Consider the following 19,619-nt stretch of genomic DNA (forward strand, 5'->3'; position numbering starts at 1 on the left):
TGGTCAGTGCTTTACAGGTGATAGATACAAGAAGAGTTGAACTCTATTCCCAATGGATGATGAATATTATGATGAATATTATGCCCTTATGTTGGCCTTCTGGATCTCTGTATCATTTAATTCAATATCTGACAAAACATATAGAAACTAGTGATAGAAAAAGATATGCTTTAGGTTTTCTAATATTTTCTATTTTAAATATCCAATTTGGGATTCCATTTATACGAAATGCCCAGAATAGGCAAATCCAAAGGGACCAAAAGATTAGTAGTTAGGGGCTGGGATAGAAGAGAATGAGGAGTGACTGCTAATGGGTACAGGAGTTTCTTTTTGGGGTGATAAAAATGTCTTAAATAGTGGTGGTGGTTGTACAGCCTTGTGACTGTATCAAACACTGAATTTTATACTTTAAAATGGTGATTTTACGTTGTGTGAATTATATCAATTTTAATAAAAAATTTAGGTATTCAGTAAAGCTAGACACAATGGTACTAGTGAGAACACATCTTTTAAGTCCATATATAGCTACCAGAGGGCCCTTCCTATGGACTGTAAAAAACAGGTCAGTCCATTCTGAAGTGGCTGCAAACAAGCAGTATATACTGGGGCAATCTGTGAATTCAGATTCAGGCTGGGCAGCATCTGGACAGGAAGTAGAGGAGAAAATCATCTGGTCAGACAAGACTGTCTCCCCATCAGCAGAGGCCCTAATACGTCCTTAAATCACACTCAAACCCCCACATCTGCTTGAAGCAACAGGAATTCAGGTCCAGATAGAAATTACTAGGATTTATCTGCAAGAGAACTCCTATGTTTATACAGACATGGTATTAGATATACCTGGTAGATTACACACCCCTCCTATGCAGTACATGCCCGCATTAAACATGGAAACTAGACTTTCTCCATGAAAAACCACAGAAATTTTAAAGGTAAATCTGATTTTACCCTAAAATATTTGATATTTTCCTGTTATTAGGAAACTTATTCACCCACCCATGCCTGTACCCACTCACTGATTTATCTACTGTGGTCATACTCATTAACTCCTAGGCAAAATCAGTGTAAAAACATTCGATGCCACTTACAAATGGAATGGGTATTGCTAAAAGGACTACAAAACAGTGTTAAGATTTCAGACTCCCCTAGTTGTAAGACAAAAAATAGTATGTAAACACTTGAGAAAAAAAGACAGTCATTTGAAATAGGAAAACCCGAACACTTTGCCCACTGTTTAGAAACAAAAGTAACAGGCTGCTAAAGAACTCAGAAATGCACACAATTATGATTTTATTTGTTAAGTTACAATAGCCAAAAGAGCTTTACAAAAGGCAAAATAAACTACACATCCATTTTAGAAAAGTCCTTTTTATTTCTTTAAATCAGAGGCCCCCTCTAGCGTTTGAAAGCAGTCACAGGCAACACACAATGCAATTGAAAGTAAACAGTCACAGCATTTTACTGCAGACCTTCCAAAACATAAGGCTTGCTTCTGTTCCATTCAAGTGGCACAAAAATCAATGAGAGAAAAATAGCTAACCATAATTAATATTGCAAATTCCTGCTATGATTCAGATTCATTATCTTCTCATTCAGTAATTTCTTTATTATTTACTGCTGGGTTATTTTTTACTAGATTAATACTCTGTTAATAAGGAAAAAATATATAATAAATATAGGGACTTTAATTTCCCTAGTAAGAAATATACCTCATTTGAAATGACCGAAAATTAATGTTACCATATATCCTACTCTGCTTTGATGGAAGTTATTGGTAACTTCCTAAAGTATATACTTAATTTTAACTTTATTATATTTGGAAATCAGAACTTTTTAAAGTACATATATTTTGAAATTCAACCTAATCTGTGACTTTGCTAAAACTTTTTCAGTACTCTGTGAAAGGAGGTGGGAAGTGTTGCTTTGAGGACAAATGTTGGCTCTGAAGAATATGATATAAAGGAACTCTTAAGAGTTTTTATAGACATGGCACTGCATAAATCCAATGAGTGAATCTCGTGCGCTTTTGAAAAAGATTGATTGAAATTAGCGGGAGTAAAAAATAGTTGATTTTCACTCTATTTTTTCAGCTAATGTCTTTATGTGTCTGTTTCCATGTTCTATTACAGAGGGTTTAAGCTGACAGCTAGTATTACTATAACTGGAAAATAAAAAGAAATCTCTAATTTTAACAAAACAAAACAATGCAAACTTGAGGAAGAAACCAACAGAGAAAACTATATTAAGCTAATACTTCATGTTCTTAAAAGTTATAAATACACTGAAAATTTGAAAATTCAATAGCTCTTGAAACAAATTTAATCTGTATTAACTTTATTTAAATAAATGACCAATCTGTCACCCAACATGTCATGTGGCTTCTCTGCACTGATCTTGCTTTGTTTTCAAACTTGTCACTTGCAAATATTATAAGAAAAAAAGGTCATCTAAAATGAGTTAAACTGGTTACAATTGGTCTCAACTTTTAAGAATTTACATTCAAATGGAATAGGACGCAGTGTTTTTAAAGTGCAAGATATATTCTTTTGGCTCAACATGAAACATTATAGAACTGGAAATTACCGCAGTCATTTCTCCTACAACAAACTTAGTTAAAAGCTGTTTTGAAAGTTAGTTAGCCATCAGATTATAAACTATGAAAAACACTGAAAAGTCACTTAAAATGAGTATATAAATGCAAATTACAAATAAAACCAGTGTGGGAGAGGTAGCATAAAGTAAATAAGATCAAATAAATACTATACAATAACATACAAAATTTTGCTTATAAAAAATTGAAAATACCATTTTAAAACATCCATTTTCCTCACTTTTGAGGGTTTTACAAAGAAATTAAAATTTAGACTTAGAGTCTCTGTAAAGCTTTTCCAAATGTTATTAATTACTGGCATTGCTTTTTGCCAAAATCTCTCTGATCTGTCGGTCGAGTTCACTTATTATTCGATCCTCGTGATTATACACACCCGTTCTCATCAAAGTATCCCTTTCTTCTATCAGGCGAGTCAAATAATCATCCAAACCTTCTTCCAATACACTGCCATGGGGGCCATCCTTTTTTCCACTTGCAATCTCTGTGGAATCCTGGTATTGTTTTTGCTCTTGTTGCCTTAACCTGAGAAGTCAAGAACAAATGCCATTGTAGCAACTGTGTTGGTTTTCTTAATGTCACTATTTAAAAACAAAATGATTCAATGGTAAGACAAGGTTTTAGTAATATTTTCAGGAAGAAAACAAACCAAAAAAAACCAGTGTTCTACTTGGCTAGTCAGAGTCTGCACATTTATAAAAGGCAACTTTAAAAACAATACTTGTTTTTCTAATTACAAAATACATGAAAACTAGATATTTTGGAGCTGTGACAAAATACATGAAAACTAGATATTTTGGAGCTGTGTAAAGAAGAAAATAAAAATCATCTGTAATGTGATCCCAATTTGAGTAATATTTTTCTGTATTTTCAAGTTTAAAAAATGCATATATGTACTTAAAATATGTATTTTTTGAAAAACTTGATACTACATATGCAATTCTGTATACTACTTTTCTCATTTATATAGAGATTTTTTAATATCATTAAATGTTCCTCTAAATTGTTTTATAATATTCCATCATTTGGGGTATCATCATTTAGTCATCCTTTATTATTGATCTTTAGGTTGCTCCTAAACCTTTGTTGTTGTTTTGAACATATTTTTAAAAATTCATTCAACAAACATTTATTTGTGCCAAACACGTTTTGGGGATACTGCAGTGAACCAAGAAAAAAATTCCCTAGTATTATGGAGTTGAGTTGTATCTCTATTTGTAGAAAGTGAAATTCTATACATATGCGTAGTTCAAAGGGCATATGCATGTTAAGGTTTTGTATGGATATCTTCAAGTTATGTTTGTTATAATCTCATTTGGGGATAAGAAAAGGAGAGTAGATGCTGACCTGCGATTTGGGTATTTCCAATAGAATACTGTTGATCAAACTGTCTTGAAACTGGAGCAGTAATAATAATACTTAGTATATTTTGTTTGTTTGAGACAAGGTCTCACTCTGTCGCCCAGGCTGGAGTGCAGTGGTGTGATCACAACTCACTGCAGCCTCAACCTCCTGGGCTCAATGGATCTGCCCACCTCAGCCTCTCGAGTAGCTGGGACTATAGGCCATGCCACCACACCCGGCTAAATTTTGTGTATATATATATTGTTTTTAGAGATGACATTTCATTATGTTTTCCAGGCTGGTCTCAAACTCCCTCACTCTCTTAACCACTTCTTGGATGGCATGATATATTGCCCCTTACTGTCCTGGTCACATGCCATTGGAAGCTCTCTAGGTAGCTGATTTCCCTTAAAGTGTGTTGCACAGTGGTAAGAACACCCCAGAGGTGATTTATCAGTACTGAATACTGAACACTACTTCTATGAATGTCCCTAACTGCACTGACTCTTCGGTAGCCAAATCACACCATTATTAGTGGCCACGTAAGTTCTCCTAGGCTTCTTCACATGAACTGTTTTATATCTTATCTATCACTTAAGTGATTTTTCTTATAGCTTATACAGAGGACTCTGCTTTTGTCTCTAATATATTTAATCTTGTTGGTTTCAGTTCTCTCAGAATCCTAATTTATTAAGACATTAGTAAGATTCAATTGTATATGATCTACAAATTTGATAGGCAACATGGATATCTTTAACCCACCCAAACAGTGTTTAGCAAACAGCAGGAGCTAAATATATATTTGCTAAACTAGAACCAAGAAAGTGCTATATTTTGGAAGGCAAGGATATTATAATTCATTAATTTGTAATATCTTCCAAGTCTACAACATGGTAGATACCAAATAAATATTTCCTGAATAAATGAGAATAAAAGTACCACAGATTGAATCCTGTTAAGCACGGTCCTTAAAGCTGACCTTTTACAACTGGTATTTCTTCAATTATCTTTTAAATATAGTTATTTAATTCAGCTAGGAACCCACTTAATATAGTGACCACATTTTTCTCCACTTCATACATGGAGATATAATAAGATACTGTTTTAAATGTAATGTGTAGGCTCTGAACTGTGTCCCTGTCAAATTCAGATGTTGAACCCTTAACCTTTAATGTGATGGTATTTGGAAATGGACCTTTGGGAGACAATCAGGTTTAGATGAGGTCATGAGGGTGAACTCTCATCATGGGATTAGTGCTCTCCTAAGAAGAGACACCAGAGAGAGGACACAGTGAGAAGGTGGCTCTCTAAAACCAACCACACTGGCACCGTGATCTTTGACTTCTAGCCTCTAGTACTGTGAGAAAATAAACTTCTGTTTAATCTACCCAGTCTGTGGTACTTTTTTTTAACCAGTCCAAGTTAACTAAAACTGCACTTTGCTCAAAGAAAAATATACTAGACCCTTGATAAACTAAGCTAAGAAGTCTTCCTCCAAAACCACCCTCCAAAAAGACTAGAATTCATTTTTATGCTGCTTCCTAGTGATTACTTTTCTAACATGAAACACTTGAAGTTGTGATTCAGATGAACGCAGCACTACAGAGAAGCCCAGTGTAGCACAGTAGTTAAAATGCAATCTCTGGAATCGGATTTGAACTCTGGCTCCATGATTTACTAGCTACATGATCTTGAATAATGTTTAAGCTCTGTCTTTAATCTTCAATCTCTTCATCTTGAAAATGGTGAAAATATCTTCCTCACAAAGTAGCTTTGAAGATTTAAAAAAAAAGGGCCGGGCAATATAAGACATTTAAAACAGCTCCTGGCACAAAGTAAAAGCTCATTAAGAGCTATTGTTACAGATATTAATAATATAACTAAATTTGAAATTTCTTATACTTTATATAAGTGAAGACTCAGTTTAATAGTAGCAATAATCCTGATATCATCACACAAAAATAAATTTTAAAGTAGTAATGCTATAAATGGAAACACAAGAGCTGAATGGACTTGCCATAGCTGTATTCACAGAAAAAAAAAAAGTTTAATAGTCTTTGGCATAGACTTTTTTTCTTTCTTTTTAGATTTGACACAAGGTCTCACTCTGTCACTCAGGCTGGAGTGCAGTGTGGCATGATCACAGCTCACTGCAGCCTGGAACTCCTGGGCTCAAACGATCCTCCCACCATCCTCTCAAAGTGCTAGGATTACAGGCATGCGCCACAGTACCCAGCTGGCATAGATTTTCTATTGTATATGTCTGCTACATTTTATATATTTTTATATATGATCTACTTTATCCTTGGGAGACCTCAAGTTGTACCTTCCCTGAACCAAACTTTGGTTTTTGAAAGAAACACTTTTAGTTATTATACCTGTTCAATTCATTTCTTATATCCAACAATTCTTGTCGCTCGGTTTTTACTGTATCTTTTTCCTCAGCGGCAAGGTAACGTAGTCTCATCTGTTCCAATTCTTCCTGCTGTTTTTTAAGACGAGCCATTTGACTTTCTTGCTCCCTCTTGAAAGAAACAAAGAAACAAGTCATATCCTTAATATTAGGAACAAATATTTTATATGACTTTGACTTGTGATTATAATCCTATTTGACAACACCCATGATATAGCCACACACTGCCAATTCTTTTTTTTTTAACAGAGTCTCACTGTGTTGCCCAGGCTGGAGTGCACTGGCTAGTCACCGGAGCAACGAAGCACACTACAGCCACAGACTACTAGGTTCAAGCAATCCTCCTGCTTCGGCCTCTGGGCCCAAGTAGGAGTATCTGGGCCCAAGGTGTGTGCCCACCCTTGCACTGCTAATTTTATGAGTTATATATTAACCAGAAATACCCAGCTAGGTTTTCTGTAAACACTCTATTCTCTTTTACTATAAGTCATAATCCTTCAATCAGTGATTGATATTAGCTGACTATCACAGGACAACGGAAGTTGAAGGCAAGAAAGAGGGTGCTATCAATACAATGAATTGTCAATACAATGAACAGCCAAAAGGCTAGTGGTAAGAGCAGCATCTGAGAAAAACATTATACAAAGATGTACCTAGAAAAATTCAATAACTGTCCCTATACAAATCACTAATTCCACTCCTACTTCAGTAAATATGCCTTTCCACTCTGTTCTCCAGACTCATACAAAAACCTATGCACATATATTCTTAAACAAAAATGAAAACAAACAATACATTCTAGTTTGCATTTTTAAAAAAGTTTAACAATTCTTCAGGTCAATAGATAAAGTCTTTTAAAATAAATGAGTAACATTCCACATAATGGATATTCCATGACTTATTCAACCACTTTCTCAATAACAGACACTTTTGCTACTACAAACAATGCTGTAATAGGACACCTTGTCATCTATCACACAGTTAGCTCAGGAATCCTTACGTCATTTTCTTTTGTTTAGGACAGAATCCCAAAGTGGGAGAGCTGAGTCAATAGGTTTTTGTTAACTATTTTTTTAAAGTATTTATTGAATTGTAACAAACAGAAAACTGCCAAATGACAAGGTACATTTTGATATACTTTCACAAAGTAGACCACTCACATACCCACCATCCAGATCAGACTGCCAGAATCCCAGAAGTCTGTGTCTCCTCCCAGTCACTAACCATTCACCTTTTCCCAACAATAACTACTACCCTAATTTTAAAAACAAAAATAAGTTTTGAACTTAACACAGAATCTATACAGTATGTATTTGTGTCAGGGTTCTTTCATTTAACATTGTTTTTGAGACTCATTGTTCTCTGTAGTTAATCATTTACATTATTATACAGCATTCCATTGAATGAATATACAATTTATTCATTCCACTGCTGAAGGACATTGGGCAGTTTCCAGTTTTGAATTATAAATAATGGTGATGTGAAGATTTTATACATGTCTTTTGGAACACATTTGTATGCATTACTACTGGATATATACATAGGCTTCAAATTGCGTGGTCAGAGGATATAAGAATTACAACAGCATTAGTAAATAGAGGTTTTAGTATCCTTTATCTGAAATGCGTGGGGCCATAAGTGTTTTGATTTTGAAATATTTGCATATACATAATGAGATATCTTGGGGATGGGACCATCTAAACATGAAATTCATTTATGTTTCACATACACCTTGTATACACAGCCTGAAAGTAATTTTACATAACGTTTTACACAATGTTTTAAATAATTCTGTGTGAACTGTCACATAGGGTCAGGTGTAGATTTTTCCACTTGTGGTGTCCTGTCAGGGCTCAAAAAGTTCAGATTTTGAAGCATTTCCGATTAGGGATGTTCAACCTGTATTTCCAAACAGTTTGCAAAGTAGTCTTATCAATTCATACTTCCACTTGAGCATTCCAATGCCAACACTTCATAATGTCATTTTTTTTCATTTTAGCCATTTGACAGGTTACATAGTAGTATCTCATTGTGATTTTATCTTGCACTATTCAAAGACCAGTGAGGTTGAACACGTTTCAATAGTTTTAATGACATTTAGGTATCTTTGTTCATAAAGTTCCTATTTAAGCTTTTGGTACTTTACTTGGTTGTCCATCTTCTGTTATTGATGTTTATAAATACTGGATAAGCCCTTCGTCAATTATATAAATTACAACTATTTCCCAGTAGTCTTCGGCCTGTCTTTTTACTCCATTAATGTTTTTTAATAAAGAGAAGTCCTTAATTTTAACATAGTTCAGATTTTTCTGTTTATTCCTTTTTGGTTAACCGTGCTCTTTCCTATTTAAGACATTTTTTTTGCCTGTCTCAATCTTGAAGATATTCTTTTATGTTACCCTTTTGAAGTTTCACTTTTTCCCCATGTAGAGCTCAAACTGACCTAGCAACATTTATTGAAAAACACCTCTTCTCTTGTTGCTTGGCAGTTATCACCTGTCACATATCACCTCTGTCCATATATGTATGTTTTTGTTTCTGGATGCTCTAAACTGATCTGTTTATCCTTACATTAACACTACACTGTTTTAATTACTGTAACTCTTGTAACAATGTCTTAATATACGATAGTTCTTCTACATTTGCCTATTCTTCAAAATGATTTTAGCTATTCTTGGCTCTTACATTTTCATATAAATTTCCATTTCTAAGGCTAAAAAAAACCTGCTGAGATTTTATGATGATTATATTGAATCCACAGATCAATTTGGCCAAAACCAGTGTCTTTAAAATACTGATTTTTCAATCAATGGAATGGTTTACCTAATTATGTAGGTCTTTTCATAATAGTTTATAGTTCTCTATATGCTAAGACTAACATATTTCTTTGATTATATTTTAGATGCTACTGTAAATGGTAGAGCTTTACAATTTTCACTTCCTAATTGCCTCTAGTAGACAAATAACATTGATTTTTACACATTGACTTTGTTTCCAGCAAACTTGCTAAACTCACTTATTCCTAATAGGTCAATGTAGATACTTTTTAGCTTTCTAAATACATCTGTGTTATCTGCAAATAAGGGTAGTTTTATTTTTTCCTTTCCAAATGATACAGTATTTCTTTTTCTTGCCCTATTACACTGGCTAGAACACCTCTAATACAATGTTAAAAAGAAACGGTAATAGAGGGAAGGTTTCTCTCATTTCTGATCTCAGAAGAAAGTTCCATTATTTTAAGAATGTTTTTTGTAGGCTTTATGTAAAAACTCTTTATTAGATTAACAAATTTCCTGTCTAAGTTTGTTAATGAATATGACTTTTTCTGCAGCTATTGATATGATTTTTTTCTCCTTTAATCTTTGAATGTGGTAAATAACCAAGCTTGCATTTGTTTAGTAAATAAACTTCGTTGTGATGCTTACAAGTTTAATATCTTAAACTTGTATCTTTAATGTTTTAAAAGACTGGCCAATTAATTTTGTCCTTGTAAGCTTTTAGGATCAAGGTTATGCTAGTCTCATTAAAAAAAAAGTAAGAAGCATTTTTCACTTCCCATTTTCTAAAATCTTTGTGTAAGATTAGTGTTATTTCTTCCTAAAATGTTTACTAAAATTCAAATGTGAAGACATATGGGTCTGGAGCCTTCTTTGTGGGCAGGTTTTTTATTAGATTCAATTTCTCTAATAGCTATAAGACTATTTCTATTTTCTGTTTCTTGGTGTATCAGTTTTGGAAGTTCTTTTTTCAAATTCACATGAAATTGTTCATACTATCCTCTTATCTCTGTAAATGTCTTTGAGATCTGTAGTCTTGTCTCTTTTTTCAATTCCTGATATGGGTAGTTACTGTCTATTCTTGTCCTTGAATACTTGCTAAGGCGGGGTTGGGGTCCTTTCAAAGACATGACTTTTGGCTTCATTGATTTTTCTTGTACATTTTCCCCCATTTCATTAATTTCTATTCATCTTATTTCCTTGCTCCCATTTTACTTTCTTCTTGTTCTACTGAGTTTTTGAAAGGAATATTTAGAGAGCAGATTTATTGTCTTATTTTCTAAACACAACTGTGGTTATACATTTCCCTCTAAGCACAGCTTTCACTAAATCCCACACTTTGATGTGTTTTATGTGCACTATTTTTCAGTTCAAAGTATTTTCTAATTTTACTGTGGTCTCCAGTTTACCATGGGTTACGAGAAGTATACTACTTAATATTCACTCATCTGGGGACATTTCTTATTATCTTTTTATTTCTAGCTAAATATCACTGTGGTCAGAGAACATATTCTAAATTACAATCTTCTGGAATGTGTTGAGAATTGTAGTTTAATCCAACATATAAGCAACTTCGCTAAATGTTCCATGTGCACTAGAAAATAGTGTATATTCTGGACTTTTTTGATGAAGTGTTCTAGAATATACCAATGGTTAGTTGTGTTGCCCAAATCTTCTACATTATTACTTATTTTCGGTCTGTTTGCACCATCAGTTCTCAGGAGAGTTATGGTAAAATCTTCTATCATTATAGATTTACCTATTTCTCTTTTTAGCTCTATTAATTTTTTTAATCTAATTTGTTGCTGTGTTACCAGGTACAAATGTAGAACTGTTGTCATCTTCCAGGTGGATTAACCCCCTTTTATAACTATGAAAACTCCCTTTACCTACAGTAAAATGCCTCTCGCCCTATAAGTCTGGTTTGCCTAATATTAAGTATCGCTAGACCAGCTTTCTCTTACTTAGTATTATTGTAGTATATATTTTCCTTCTGTTAGAATTCAACCATCCTATGTTTTTTAAAAAATATATTTTTATTATACTTTAAGTTCTAGGGTACATGTGCACAACATGCAAGTTTGTTATATATGTATACATGTGCCATGTTGGTGTGCTGCACCCATTAACTTGTCATTTAGCATTAGGTATATCTCCTAATGCTATCCCTCCCCACTCCCCCCACCCCACAACAGTCCCCAAAGTGTGATGTTCCCCTTCCTGTGTCCATGTGTTCTCATTGTTCAATTCCCACCTATGAGTGAGAACATGCGGTGTTTGGTTTTTTGTCCTTGCAATAGTTTGCTGAGAATGATGGTTTCCAGTTTCATCCATGTCCCTACAAAGGACATGAACTCATCATTTTTTATGGCTGCATAGTATTCCATGGTGTATATGTGCCATATTTTCTTAATCCAGTCTATCATTGTTGGACATTTGGGTTGGTTCCAAGTCTTTGCTATTGTGAATAGTGCCACAATAAACATACGTGTGCATATGTCTTTATAGCAGCATGATTTATAATCCTTTGGGTATATACCCAGTAAGGGGATGGCTGGGTCAAATGGTATTTCTAGTTCCAGATCCCTGAGGAATCACCACACTGACTTCCACAATGGATGAACTAGTTTACAGTCCCACCAACAGTGTAAAAGTGTTCCTATTTCTCCATATCCTCTCCAGCACTTGTTGTTTCCTGACTTTTTAATGATCGCCATTCTAACTGGTGTGAGATAGTATCTCATTGTGGCTTTGATTTGCATTTCTCTGATGGCCAGTGATGATGAGCATTTTTTCATGTGTTTTTTGACTGCATAAATGTCTTCTTTTGGGAAGTGTCTGTTCATATCCTTTGCCCACTTTTTGATGGGGTTGTTTTTTTCTTGTAAATTTGAGTTCATTGTAGATTCTGGATATTAGCCCTTTGTCAGATGAGTAGGTTGCAAAAATTTTCTCCCATTCTGTAGGTTGCCTCTTCACTCTGATGGTAGTTTATTTTGCTGTGCAGAAGCTCTTTAATTAGATCCCATTTGTCAATTTTGGCTTTTGTTGCCATTGCTTTTGGTGTTTTAGACATGAAGTCCTTGCCCATGCCTCTGTCCTGAATGGTATTGCCTAGGTTTTCTTCTAGGGTTTTTATGGTTTTAGGTCTAACATGTAAGTCTTTAATCCATCTTGAATTAATTTTTGTATAAGGTGTAAGGAAGGGATCCAGTTTCAGCTTTCCACATATGGCTAGCCAGTTTTCCCAGCACCATTTATTAAATAGGGAATCCTTTCCCCATTTCCTGTTTTTGTCAGGTTTGTCAAAGATCAGATAGTTGTAGATATGCGGCATTATTTCTGAGTGCTCTGTTCTGTTCCATTGGTCTATATCTCTGTTTTGGTACCAGTAGTACCATGCTGTTTTGGTTACTGTAGCCTTGTAGTATAGTTTGAAGTCAGGTAGCATGATGCCTCCAGCTTTGTTCTTTTGGCTTAGGATTGACTTGGCAATGCAGGCTCTTTTTTGGTTCCATATGAACTTTAAAGTAGTTTTTTCCAATTCTGTGAAGAAAGTCATTGGTAGCTTGATGGCGATGGCATTGAACATTCCATGCTCATGGGTAGGAAGAATCAGTATCGTGAAAATGGCCATACTGCCCATCCTATGTTCTTATATTTAAGGTGTACCTCTTACAAAGCATATTGTTAGCTTTTTAAAATTCAGCTTTTAAATATCTGTCTTTAATGGGAGCATTTGGTCCATTTATATTTAAAGCATTTGGTGATATAGATTTAAATCTTTCCATCTTATGATTTTCTATTCATTCCATCTATTTTATGTTCCTTCTTCTCTCTCCTTTTAATCAAATAATTTGTCATTCAGTTTTCACCCTCAATCTTGTTACTAAATCATTTTTAACTCTTTTTTTAGAAATATGTATCCCTCACTTAACAGAACCTAATTAGGACCCTTACAACTTCAGATAATGCAACATACTTTAAACATTTCACTCTCTCTCTCTGTATTTTTGCACTATTTTTGTCATAAATTTTAATTCTATGTATATTTTAAAGTCAACAAATACTGTTATTGTTGTTTTCCTACAACCAATATCCATTTACAGTTAGCCTGATATTTAATTTCCATTGTTCTTTACTTTTCTGCATTTCAAAGCTTTCATTTGGGATCATTCTTCTTCTGCCTGAAGAACCCAGGTATTTCTTTTGCTTCAGATTTGCCATGACAAATTCTGCCAATTTTTGTCAGTCTGAAGTCTTTCATTTGTAAATTTTAGTTCAGCAATTGTTTTCTTTAGTACTTTAGTGATGCTATTTTACTGTCTTACAAATTTCTTTATTTTTGTTAAAAAGTCACCTGTCAGTCTTATCATTGCTCCTTTGAAGGCAATGTATCTGTCCACCCCTGCCCGCAACAGCTTTTAAGGTTTTTCTTTGCTTTTTGTCAATTTTGCTGTGATGCATCTAGGTAGGCTTACTTTGTATTTATCCTGCTTGCAGTTCATAGATATTTTTGAACTATGAACTGATATCTTTTTTACTTTTGGAAAATTCTTAGCCAGTATCTCTTTAAATATTGCTTTCTCCCCATTCTTTCTCCAATTACACATAAGATAGTCTCAAAATATACCACTTCTCTAATACATTTCTTCATCATATCACCTATTTTCTAGAGTATAATAATGGTAGTATTTCAAACTTCTTGTCTGATATTCCAAAATCTGAATTACACTTGTTGATTAATTTGTAATGAGCACAAGACATAAACAGGCACTCCACAGATGAAGAAATGTAAGTGGCGTGGCAAAACCCTGTCTTTACAAAAATTAGCCAGGCATGGTGACGTGCACCTGTAGTCCCAGATACTTGGGAGGCTGAGGTGGATGACCTGAGCCTAGGAGGTCGAGGCTGCAGTGAACTGTGAATACACCACTGCCCTCCAACTTGGGTGACAGACCTTGTTTGAAAAACAAACATAGGAAAAGATGCTTAAAGTTATTAGTAACTAGAGGAATGAAAATGTAAGTAAGTCCCAATGTGACACTACTTGGGGCCAACCAAACTGAAAAATTTAAGACATCTGACAATAGCCAATTGTTGGCAAAAATGTGAAGGACAAGAACAATTATATGCTACTACTGGGAATTATAAATTAGTATAACCACTTTAAAGATAATTATGTAATATTTAGTGAAGCTGAAGAAATGAATGTCCCCTAGTACCAGAAATCCTCTTTTTAGCTATAAATACTACTGAAACTCTTACAGGTACTAACACATTCAGTGTTCTCTTATCCTGGATAAAACTGTGCAATATTTATAGAGAATGACTCTATGTATATAAAGGTTCAAAACATACAAAACTAAGCAATGTTGTTTGCAAAAAGACTTTTAATATATCTTATGTTACAAAATTATGATGAAAAGCAAAGGAATAATAAATATCAAATTCAGGATAGTGGTTACCTCTGGAAAGAGAAGACACAGTTGAGAAAGGGACACAGAGGGCTTCCAAAGCATTCATCATAATGCTCTGTTTCTTAAACCAGGAGGCAGGTGGAAAGAGTAGAAGAACCTTCTTTGAAATGTATATTTCATTTTAAAGTTATTTAAAAAGAAAAACATATCTGGACAAAAATACACCAAACTGTCTTCTTTGGCTGAGGAGAGGATAAGATTGCTGGTGATCTGTAGTGTCTATGTTATATGGTGCTGCAAATTGGCTTTTTAAAAAATTTTTACAATGAGTAAATATGACTGCAAGCAGGAAATAAGTAATAAAAGTTGATTATTAGCTTTAGATTACTCTATAAAATTAAGTTTTTGATAAAATTTAACATTTTCTAAAACATAAGGAAATCCTTTAAATGCTTTGAATTTTTAATCAAGTATAGGGCATTAATAATAATCACACACACAAGTTAGAGGTTAGTGAAAGAAGTCCTCTCTAGTGCCAGGTGCTCTGGGTTAAAGGCTCCTCAATCAAGTGAGTATAATCTTTATTTTGCCTTGGCTGCCTATAAATCCAGAAAGGAGATGTAAACATACATACACTAGACTAAACAGCGGCTAAAAAGTGGCCACTACTTACTCTCCCACTCACACATACCATGTAAGTCTGTGGGAAAAAACTTACAACTAAACTAAGGAACTCAAGTAAAGTTTTCTGAAAATAACCCAGAGCTGACAAGTCAGTAGGAGGGCCTGGATGGTTTCAAGACACAGTTTTTAACCAAGACTTGGACCTCCAACTGTTTTCTTAAACAAAGATTTACATCCCATCCTTGGCTAAATTACTTATAAATTAATCAAATTAATTACTCAGAGTGGATAAGCAGGAGGCTGGACAAGATAGTGCTGATGTCAGCCAATGAAGTCTGTGTTGTTTTAACTAAATATATCAGCTCAGTTTTAAACAGATCTACTGTGCACAAATATGGTAAGGGACCCACAATCCGTCCCAAAACATTAGTTCTCTTTCCCGTCCTGGGAACAAACATACCTACTCTGAATATATCTGACATAAAAATGTTAAATTGTCTACAACAAACTCATACTTCATAACAATGCTTCATTTATTTTTTAAAAAGTAGGTTTTATTCTGCTTAATGATATTCTAAGATGTCAAGAAACGTTTTTAAGTAAATATGCAAATATGTTGTTTAGAGCACAAGTAGGAAAGCAGACAACTTCACTTGAGTATTTGTAGACCAATGCAATTCAAGTATTTGTTTTGGTTTTAAAATATTTCTATAGTATATCTTGAAGAAGAAAAAAAGCAAACTAAATTACCTCTTACAAGTCTAACAAGTAGAACTTTTAACTTTGTCCCATGATATCAAACTTAAGGGTATCACTTCCTCGTTTTCTAAATCAGGACTCATTTTATGTTATGCTTATTTATATTTTACAGCTGTTGCCTTCCCAGTTACCAAAGAACAAAAAAGCTTACCACTGGTACGGTTGTGAATCAAAAGAAAAGATTTTTTTCTAAATAATTAGAAGGTTATAAAATAATTAGGTTATATTTTTAATTCACAAATAGACTATCCTAGGTCACCTTTGAGTAATGGAAATCTCTGTTTAAACATTCTTCTGGCAATGGGCACCAAGCATTAGGTCTTATTTCCAAGCTTTACCAGCTGGGTTTTGTCATTAACATTTATTAACAATCTAAGATATGGCTTTCACCATCTAATCCGTACTACACAAATGTTTTGTATGGCCCTCCAGAGGGTTTTGATGTGACAAATTACTGGCAGAGATTACAGCCCCGTGGCTATTCACCAGAGGCAATGTAAAATTAACATGGTACTAATCCAATTTAAACAAGAAGTTGCACAAACAATCTTCTGAACAAAACCAGATAGACGATTCCAAAATTACATTCAAGCACAATAAATGTGTTTTTAATAAAAAGTTTAAGGAAAAGAAATTGAGTAATTTTCACACACATGAAATGTGCCTATTTGATGAAGTTATTAATTTTAATCTTACTAAAACAGTCAGGGGCAGAGCACAATTCACTATGATAATCCCAAGGTCTATTACTTTTCTTCTTAAAGTGTTGCATCTCAGTGTAGTCTGCAGAACATCAATGATTCCTAGTGACCTCAAAATGTGTTTACAGTGTTGCCTCTAAAGCAGAAAGTTTGTGGGATAAGGATTAAAATTGGTTTGCAATGAGCATCTCTGCACTCAAAGAACTTTTCTTTCATGGAGTATAAGTTTCAGAATTGAACCAGTAATTTAAAACTTTTTTTTTCCTTTTCTTTACAAAAGGTATCTGAATGTTTGTGATACTCTCCTTATTTGAATAAAATAGCTAAAATTACTTTGCAATGCTTTTTGGGCAAGAGGGTAGGAAATACACAAGAAGAAGGTTAAATAGAAAATGGATTAAATGGAAAAAAGATCCAGCAGATAACAAAAGTGTATGAGGATGCGTGTGTTAGGAAGGAGGGATTCTTGCAGTGGAGCCTTTCACACTGAATCTTCTTTTAGAGGAGACTACTTCAATACCCCAGTGTAAAACTAACCAAAAGTCAGGAATTTGGGGGATTCTATTCAGAACACTGTTTACTTATATTATTTTTTTGAAACTACCTCAAATGGTGAAAAACTGAAAGAATGTAATCTATAATATACACATATGAACATGACAAAGTAAAAAGTTCTTGCATACATACTTCTCACTAAAAAACATGTCAATTATAATGACATTGTTTCAATAATTAATGATTATTCAGTTCTCCATAGAAAATGCCCTAACCAATAGCTAACATTGTTCCCCTTTTCAGCTGATTTGGGTAATGGGTAATGACTGTTCACTGCTCAGCTTCTTCAATGGAAGCACTATTTTCCACTTCTTCCCCATCTACTCTCCATTTAAAAACTTGAAATGATTTCCTATCCAGTAGTGTTATGTGAATCATTTTCTCTTTGAGATATTTCTCCCTTAGCTTTGAGTGACAAATGTGGTGATAGCCCCCAGTGGTCCCTTTGTTTTTCTAATACTTGCTGACTTCATTTACATTTCTTACTACCCTGCTATATTCTAAGTATCAGTCCTCCTAGGTGAACAACTGCTATATCCATAGCATCCCATTGTGCAAGGTGCATAGCAGGCTCTCAATAAGCACTTGCTGAATGAATGAAAGAATGAACTAACTACAGATGTTTCTTCATCTCAATGTACTCACATTCCTTTATACTCAAACTTGGGAAGTTTACCTACTGACACTCTTGCACATCTGTACATTTAGCCCTTACATACTTTTTGCTTCTGTACAGTTTTCTACAGAACGTCTATCACTGCATAACAATATCCCCCAATTATGCACACTTAAGAATTCTGTCAGTCATTAAGAATTCTGTCAGTCACAAAGCCCTCTAGTATTTGTTCTGTTCATCAACATCGAAAGCTACTGTCCAATTAGGTCCCCACTGACTGAACGCACCACCACCACAGAACAGCTTTATGGCTCATCTCTTTTTAGCAAGTTACTTACCATTTACTAAGCACATACTATGTATCAAACACTGTATTAAACACTTTAAAACCACTCATTTAATTCTCAGAATAACCTGTGGAAGAAAATTTCTCATTGTTCAAATGAAGAAACTAATCAGAGAAATTCCCAAAGTCAGAGAGGTAGAACCAAAATTCAACCTAGCTCTCTTGACTCCAGGGCCATGTTCTTAACTACTATTTATGCTGCTTCTGATGGAGTTTATATCTTGTTACCTTTAGCAGCCATTCTCTTCATATTTCCTTGGCCCCAATTCCACAGGGACTCCTCTCTTTTATACTACATGCACTTAAATATCTTGGCATCATAACCATATATTAGCTGCTTCTCTCTCAAAATCACTTTAATTCTCATTACCAGACCTGGTCTCTCTTGTCAATGATGGCATTTTCCTTCTTAGGATATACCAACTCACGATGACCCCTACCTCAGTACTCTCATCAGAGTGGCTAATTTTCTTCTCCTAGAAGTTATTTCATTCCTTGACTTCAATGGACTAAGACCATATCATAAAAGGGAAAGAGCCTGAGGCTGGATTCATCAAAAGCTTTCAATGCTGGGTCTATCACTTAGTACCTATGTGATCACATGCAACTTAACTTCTTTAAGTCTCAGTTTCTTCATCTGTTAGGTTGGTGCAAAAGTAACTGCGGTTTTTGCCGCTTTCACTTTTGCACCTACCTAATAAAATGGGAATATTACCTGCTATGTAGGGATCTTTGTCAGGATTAAATGATAAATTCTGAAGGGCTCAGTGTTACACCTAGCACAAAGTAAGCCTTCCAGACATGCTAATTGCTCTAACAGTATCATCATAATGATCTTCACATTTTCTCTAGTTGTTATTTCCTTCATTAGCTTTCTTTTCTCTTTCCTAAACATAAGAATTCCAAGTTCTAGCTGGCACAACTTTAAACACTACCTCTGCAAAGGACTCCTTTATGTCTATTTTTAAGCCCAATCATTCTCCCAACAACAGATCCATATTTCTAACTGGTAGCCGAATTTCATTCTGTAAAAATTAAAACATCCAAATTTGCAAATCCTATCTCCTTCCCACCCTCCAAACAGCTTTTTAGTAACTGTATTTCCAAAACTGGACCAGACACTGAAGCTTGAGCCCTTGGCATCATCTTTGACAAGAATCTTCTTGTTGCATTCCTACTGCTACTACTTAAGTTCCAGCCCTTATTACCAGAAATGACTTAGAAAACGGGCCCTCCTCTGTTTTATAAGAACAGCCTATGCTTTCCCACTTCATGCCTCTTTGCTATGATCATTCTGTTCATTATATTTACATTTCCCCCACTACTTTCCTAAATCACAACCAATTCCTCTATTAAAATCTTAAGTATCTATCTCCAGAGGTCTATCACAAATACCTCCTCTCCTATGACACCTTTCCAACTCCTATTAAATAGACATACTTTCTCCTCCTGAGTA

General features: G+C 34.5%; 1 protein-coding gene across 2 annotated transcripts in view; it reads right to left on the minus strand.

The window, feature by feature from the left end:
- Positions 1–1,273: 1,273 nt before the first annotated feature.
- CEP120 (centrosomal protein 120) overlaps positions 1,274–19,619 on the minus strand; it is a 79,025-nt gene continuing 60,679 nt past the window's right edge. For both annotated transcript variants that reach the window (XM_055112587.2, XM_055112588.2), the window contains exons 20-21: positions 6,331–6,476; positions 1,274–3,133 (exon numbers count right to left, since the gene is read on the minus strand). In XM_055112587.2, the coding sequence (XP_054968562.1) occupies positions 2,899–3,133; positions 6,331–6,476 (381 nt within the window). In that variant the 3' untranslated portion in view covers positions 1,274–2,898. The remainder of the gene's footprint in view (positions 3,134–6,330; positions 6,477–19,619) is intronic.

Source organism: Pan paniscus, chromosome 4 (genome assembly GCF_029289425.2).
Source record: "Pan paniscus chromosome 4, NHGRI_mPanPan1-v2.0_pri, whole genome shotgun sequence".
Classification (NCBI taxonomy): Eukaryota; Metazoa; Chordata; class Mammalia; order Primates; family Hominidae; genus Pan; species Pan paniscus.